We start from the raw sequence: 7,798 nt of genomic DNA, 5'->3' as shown, positions 1-7,798 counted from the left end.
TCATACCTTATATAGGTTGACTATCATGGTTTAACATTCAAGCCATTTTACTCTTAACATTTATTTCTAAATTTCTGCCATTATTTTTGAGATACTGAGAAAGTTTTCTCACTCAGTAGTGGAACACTTCTGCTTATCTCTGGTGTCTTACAGCAGTTCTGTAGAAAGTAAAACAAAAAGTGCAAAAACATTTTGAAATAAACACTTAGAAATCTTTGATAAAACCAACCTAAGAATGCTTAACATATAATGTGGTGAATGTCTTTATTTGGCTCATTTTAAATATAATTGAAAGTTACAAATGTATCCTGAAAATGTTCAAAGACTTCCACAAATTCATTTAAATTACAAGTTGGACTGGTGATATTATTTTTTTATTTTTTTAACTTCTTGAGGCCAGGGAAGCCAGATGCAGGGAACAGGCGGTCCAGCCAGAGATACCAATAGTGCAGGAAGGGGCCCATGCTGCAGCCGACTGCAAACATGCTCACTGAGCGCCGCGGGTCGAACTTCTGGCTGGGCCGGGCGCGAATCTCCCAGGTCTGGCGCGCCCCATCCCCAGCCGCCATGAGAACGCCGCATCCCAGGGTGTTGGTGACGAGCAACGCACGGCCTTGGAACAGGGGCTGACCCGCAGCCCAAAGGCCACGCAGCCAGCGCCAGCCGCAGGGAGGCATCGTCCGCCATTTAAATTACAAGTTGGACTGGTGATATTTAAAAGCACATCTCCTGATTTGAAGAGACCAGCCCTGAAGGGTTTCTTTGGGACAACTGAGGGAAATTGAAAATTAAATATTATTAAGGAATAATTCTTACTTTTGTAAGGTGTGATCATGAACTTGTGAATATGAGGAAAATATTCTGTTTTTTCAGGGATACATGTTAAAGTACTTAAGGGTAAAGTGTCATGATATCTGTGTGTGTGCTCAGTCACTCAATCGTGTTTGACTCTGTGACACCATGGATTGTAGCCCGCCAGGCTCCTCTGTCCATGGGATTCTCTAGGCAAGAATACTGGAGTGGGTTGCCATTTCCTACTCCAGGGGATCTTCCCAACCCAGGGATGGAACCCATGTCTCTTACATCTCCTGCAATGGCAGGTGAATTCTTTACCACTGCTGCTGCTGCTGCTGCTGCTAAGTCACTTCAGTCATGTCCGACTCCGTGCAATCCTATAGACGGCAGCCCACCAGGCTCCCCCATCCCTGGGATTCTCCAGGCAAGAACACTGGAGTGGGTTGCCATTTCCTTCTCCAATGCATGAAAGTGAAAAAATAAAGTGAAGTCGCTCAGTCGTATCCAACTCCCAGGGACCCCATGGACTGCAGCCCACCATCTAACTTGTTTCAGAATATCAATACTTTATGAAACAAATATATAAATGGTAAAAAATTATGTTTCAAGGTGATGGCATGTATTTATTTGATAGTACCTCTACTTATGAGTCAGAGAAGGCAATGGCACCCCACTCCAGTACTCTTGCCTGGAAAATCCCATGGATGGAAGAGCCTGGTAGGCTGCAGTCCATGGAGTCGCTAAGAGTCAGACATGACTGAATGACTTCACTTTCACTTTTCTCTTTCCTGCATTGTAGAAGGAAATGGCAACCCACTCCAGTGTTCTTGCCTGGAGAATCCCAGGGACGGGGGAGCCTGGTGGGCTTCCGTCTATGGGGTCGCACAGAGTCGGACACGACTGTAGTGATTTAGTAGCAGCTACTTATCAGTATGTTTAACATTTTTCATAATAAAAATGAAAACAAAAAAAATGATACAGGTATTATATTATTATGTTTTCCTTTCAGAAGTACAATGGAGGGAATTTAACAAATCTTGAATTGCACTTTAAAAAATAGATGTTAATCCTGAAAGAAATCTCTACTTTAGAGCCTATAAGCTTCCTATCAGAAAGGCTCTCTTTCTAATTCTGATTTAATCTTATTTATCTTCTTAACCACTGTCCATAGATTCACTTTTAGCAATCAGAATAATTTTGTATTGCTACAATTTGAACTCAAACAAGCATACGATTCAAATTTTATTTTCCTTAATCTGATGAGTTTCAAATGTGTGCACTTTGATTAAGCAGGTGATTTAGAGAGCAGATAATGGAGCTGACACAGCCTTCTGAAGGAGGAAAAGCACAGCATAATTGAAGTCAGCTAACAGGATTTCCAGCAGGCAACGATTTCCCTGAGTGTGTGATCTGATTTTCTTTGATGTTTGTATTACAGTAATAGCATTAACAGCATCCCAAACACCACTTAATGAGATTTTAGACTTGCTATACGTGAGGACTCCTCTGTCATCAAATTTGGCTGTCTTCCATACAGTTTCTCTCAAGTGTACTAGCTCAATATGTGGGAAAACGAGGACAGTAAAAGACACACGTCAAATTCCAGACCAAATATCTCTGTTTTAAAAAATAATCCTATGTGCTATCCTTTCCTAACCTGTGCAGACATCAAGGTGAGAAAGTACCAAATAGTCAAATTCAAAGAAGTGAAGAGTAAAACAATGGTTGCCAGGGGCTGGAGTATCGGGGAGAGGAAGGGAAAATTGGAGAGTTGCTAATCAAAGGGGATAAAGCTCCAGCTTGTATGATGTATACATTCTATAGATTGCTGCAGAACACTGTACCTATAGATATTACTGTATTGTACACCTAAATATCTGTCGAGAGTAGATCTCATCATCACAACGAAAAGAGAAAGAACAAGGATAGATCAACACCAATCAATACATGAATACAGAAATAATGATTGGGTAAATCCTGTGTGGGGAAACAGTGTCAGACTTTATTTTGGGGGGCTCCAAAATCACTGCAGATGGTGACTGCAGCCATGAAATTAAAAGACGCTTACTCCTTGGAATGAAAGTTATGACCAACCTAGATAGCATATTAAAAGGCAGAGACATTACTTTGCCAACAAAGGTCTGTCTAGTTAAGGCTATGGTTTTTCCAGTAGTCACGTATGGATGTGAGAGTTGGACTGTGAGGAAAACTGAGCGCTGAAGAATTGATGCTTTTGAACTGTGGTGTTGGAGAAAACTCTTGAGTGTCCTTTGGACTGCAAGGAGATCCAACCAGTCCATTCTAAAGGAGATCAGTCCTAGGTGTTCTTTGGAAGGAATGATGCTAAAGCTGAAACTCCAATACTTTGGCCACCTCATGTGAAGAGTTGACTCTTTGGAAAAGACTCTGATGCTGGGAGGGATTGGGGGCAGGAGGAGAAGGGGACGACGGAGGTTGAGATGGCTGGGTGGCATCACTGACTCGATGGATGTGAGTCTGAGTGAACTCCGGGAGTTAGTGATGCACAGGGAGGCCTGTCGTGCTGCAATTCATGGGGTCGAAAAGAGTCGGACACGACTGATCGACTGAACTGAACTGAAATCCTGATAATGGTTAGAAGCAATGGTAGCTAATGTACAAGGAACAGAGATTTTTCACATTTTCAGAAAATTGCGTCTATCACCTTAAAGGTAATTTAGGATTAGAACAAATGTTAAGTGCTTTTATAAGGAATCAAGTACTCCAATTACTACTTGTAATCTTATTTACAGTGAGTCAATAAAGAAATGCTGAACTGTATCTTTAAAAAGCTTTTCAATGAATAATTAACATTCAGAGAGAGAGAAAGAGAGTCGTCATCCTGACTTCTGTTATATAATTTTGGAATCTGAAAATTCATCTCTCCCTGAAAATGTTTGAAAAATGGGAGAAAAGGTTCTTGCTTTCCATAATTCAGGCCTGACTATTTATCCATAAGAGCGAACTGTACATAAGTACCAAGATTAAATTCTGTCTAAGATTGTTCAGGTCTGATGGAAATGGCTTTATTCTGTGTATATATTTGAAAGAAAGGTCCTGGTTCTTGCTGCTGCTGCTGCTAAGTCTCTTCAGTTGTGTCCGACTCTGTGCGACCCCATAGATGGCAGCCCACCAGGGTCCCCCGTCCCTGGGATTCTCCAGGCAAGAACACTGGAGTGGGTCGCCACCTCCCTCTCCAATGCATGAAAGTGAAAAGTGAAAGTGAAGTCACTCAGTCATGTCCGACTCTTAGAGACCTCATGGACTGCAGCCCACCAGGCTCCTCTGTCCATGGGATTTTCCAGGCAAGAGTACTGGAGTGGGGTGCCATTGCCTTCTCCTGGTTCTTAGGTCAGGACTAAAAATGGGGTGGGAGAAATAGAGGAGATTGGGAATCTATAGCTGATTGATGAGCAAGTATATGTATTAATAACTTCACAAACTTAAGTTACACTAGAATTAAGCAAGTAATTATAAGAAATGAGTCAAAGTAGGCACTTACAGACAATTGCCAGTACAAACAAGGGCATTTGGCCAGTTATGAGTCCTAACAGTGGAGTTAGAATCTATGTGTACCCAAGTTGCAGAATTTCAAGAGACCCTAGGTATAGGAACATTTTGTATTCTGATATTTGTGATCATCTACAATTTTTATCAAAGACACTTAGTTCACTGAATACAAATCAGGGAAATGCTGTTGCTCTAATATGTCTGTCTGATTTTAAAGTTCAGCAGACAGGAGGATGTGGTCTTGGTTTCAGAACATCTTCCCCTCACTACAACAGGTCTTTCTAGGATTCTGATTCCAAACCCAATCACAATAAAGACGTTAATTTGAAAGTTCTGAAAATCATTTTTGTTTGCCTCCTGTTAGGATCAATTACCTTCTCATTTTAAAAATTCAGGTTCCATCTGGATGCATTAGCTAAATCAGAAAGCATGAATGTAGTATGGATGATGGCTTATTTTGGCTAGAACTAGATGATAGATTTGGAGAAGGAAATAGCAACCCACTCCAGTGCTCTTGCCTGGAGAATCCCATGGACGGAGAAGCCTGGTAGTCTGCAGTCCGTGGGGTCGCACAGAGTCGGACACAACTGAAGTGACTTGGCAGCAGCAGCAGCAGACGATAGATTACCAGATTACTTCATAATTTTCTTATATGAAGTTTGTTCATTTTGGGACTAACATTTATTGAACTCTACTCTAATCAAGGACTGTGTTTTGCTGGCCTTATGGTATGTACAAACACAACAGCCAGGAAGGCAGTTCCTGTCCTCTAGGTGACCTCAAGAGATCAGTTCATTGATGACTTGCAAATATTCACAAGTATTTATGTTAGTTATTTAATACTTTTGTTGTCAATAGTGTATTACATATTTTATAGAAGTTTATCATGTCTATCAAAAATTAGTGAAAGGATTTTTTTACATGGTATATAACATAATAAAATAAAAATGACCCACAAGACTAAAAGTTCCTAAGTACATAAAGAGAACAAAAAACTTGGGTCTTGATTTAGGCTCTAGTTTTCTGGTAGCTAAAAGGAAAAATGGGAATATGGATTCTTTCTTCTTATTTTTTTGTCTGTGGTTTTATGAGAAAAAAAAGAACCATTTATGTTTTTTTTTTTTTTTTGCAGTGGCAATATTTTTGCCAGAAATTCAGTTCAGTTCAGTCACTCAGTCGTGTCCAACTCTTTGTGACCCCATGGACTGTGCACACCAGACTTCCACATCCATCACCAACTCCCAGAGCTTGCTCAAACTCATGTCCATTGAGTCAGTGATGCCATCCAAACATCTCATCCTCTGCATCCCCTTCTCCTCCCACCTTCAATCTTTCCAAGCATCAGGGTCTTTTCCAACAAGTCAGTTCTTTGCATCAGGTGCCCAAAGTACTGGAGTTTCAACTTCAGCATCAGTCTTTCCAATGAATATTCAGGACTGATTTCCTTTAGGATTGACTGGTTTGATCTCTGTGAAGTCCAAGGGACTCTCAAGAGTCTTCTCCAACACCACAGTTCAAAAGCATCAATTCTTTGGTGCTCAGCTTTCTTTATAATCCAGCTTTCATATCCATACATGACTACTACCATACCTTTGACTAGACAGACCTTTACTGGCAAATGTCTGTGCTTTTTAATATGCTATCTAGGTTGGTCATAACTTTTCTTCCAAGGAGCAAGCATCTTTCTTTCCTGACTGCAGTCACCATCTGCAGTGAATTTGGAGCCCCCCAGAATAAAGTCTCTCACTGTTTCCATTGTTTTCCCATCTATTTTCCATGAAGTGATGGGACTGGATGCCATGATCTTAGTTTTTGAATGTTGAGTTTTAAGCCAACTTTTTCACTCTCCTCTTTCACTTTCATCAAGAGGCTCTTTAGTTCTTCTTTGCTTTCTGCCATAAGAGTGGTGTCATCTGCATATCTGAGGTTATTGATACTTCTCCCTGCAGTCTTGATTCCAGTTTGTGCTTCATTCAGCCCAGCATTCCGCATGATATACTCTGCAAAGAAGTTAAATAAGCAGGGTGACAACATACAACCTTGACGTACTCCTTTCCCGATTTGGAACCAGTCTATTATTCCACGTCTAGTTCTAACTGTTGCTTCTTGACCTGCATAGAGATTTCTCAGGAGGGCAGGTAAGGTGGTCTGGTATTCCCATCTCTTGGGTGGCCCTACTTGGCATGGCTCATAGTTTCATTGAGTTAGACAAGGCCGTGGTCCATGTGATCAGTTTGATTAGTTTTCTGTGATTGTGGTTTCCTTCTGTCTGCCCTCTGAGGGGGGGCTTCCCTGGTGGCTCAGATGGTAAAGGGTATAAGAGGCTTATGGAAGCTTCCTGATGGGAGAGACTGATTGGGGGAAACTGGGTCTTGTTTTGGTGGGTGGGGCCATGCTCAGTAAATCTTTAATCCAATTTTCTGTTGATGAGTGGCTGTATGCCTTCCCAGTTGTTTGACCTGACAGCAAACTATAGTGGAGGTAAATCCTATGGTGGAATTAATTCCTATTAATCATGAGTAACTTACCAAACAACATAATTCAACAAAAATAGGATCCACTTTTACCAACACAACTGGATTTATTTGTGCCATACCAAGTATTTTGACAAAAGATTATGGTCAGCCACCATCACACACAGCAAAGGTGGTGATTATTCTGTTTTTCAGAATAAGTAGCAGGATCATTCACATGTCCAAAAGATTTGTGATCACATCTTTTTGTTATTAGTTAAATATATCTTAGTTTTCATTATCCTGATAGTTTGAAAACCCCAAAAGAAAAGTATTCCTTTCTTTTGAGAATCAGTTCAGTTCAGTCGCTCAGTCGTGTCCGACTCTGCAACTCCATGAATCGCAGCACGCCAGACCTCCCTGTCCATCACCAACTCCCGGAGTTTACCCAAACTCATGTCCATTGAGTCGGTGATGCCATCCAGCCATCTCATCCTCTGTTGTCCCCTTCTCCTCCTGCCCCCAATCCCTCCCAGCATCAGGGTCTTTTCCAGTGAGTCAACTCTTCGCATGAGGTGGCCAAAATATTGGAGTTTCAGCTTTAGCATCAGTCCCTCCAATGAACACCCAGGACTGATCTCCTTTAGGATGGACTGGTTGGAGCTCCTAGCAATCCAAGGGACTCTCAAGAGTTTTCTCCAACACCACAGTTCAAAAGCATCAATTCTTTGGAGCTCAGCTTTCTTCAGAGTCCAACTGTCACATCCATACATGACCACAGGAAAAACCATAGCCTTGACTAGACGGACCTTTGTTGGCAAAGTAATGTCTCTGCTTTTGAATATGCTATCTAGGTTGGTCATAACTTTCCTTCCAAGGAGTAAGCGTCTTTTAATTTCATGGCTGCAGTCACCATCTGCAGTGATTTTGGAGCCCCCCAAAATAAAGTCTGACATTGTTTCCACTGTTTCCCCATCTATCTGCCAAGAAGTGATGGGACCAGATGCCATGATCTTAGTTTT

At 41.4% G+C, this 7,798-nt stretch overlaps 1 protein-coding gene across 1 annotated transcript; it reads right to left on the bottom strand.

Annotated features, from left to right (window-relative positions):
* Positions 1–374: 374 nt before the first annotated feature.
* On the bottom strand, positions 375–677 carry LOC113907738 (mpv17-like protein 2). The gene has a single exon (XM_027567349.1). It carries the CDS (start codon positions 675–677, stop codon positions 375–377), a length of 303 nt encoding a protein of 100 aa, XP_027423150.1.
* Between the last annotated feature and the right edge of the window lie 7,121 nt (positions 678–7,798).

Source organism: Bos indicus x Bos taurus, chromosome 17 (genome assembly GCF_003369695.1).
Source record: "Bos indicus x Bos taurus breed Angus x Brahman F1 hybrid chromosome 17, Bos_hybrid_MaternalHap_v2.0, whole genome shotgun sequence".
NCBI lineage: Eukaryota > Metazoa > Chordata > Mammalia > Artiodactyla > Bovidae > Bos > Bos indicus x Bos taurus.
Note: the sequence above shows the minus strand (reverse complement) of the source record. Positions and strands in the feature narration are given on the sequence as shown.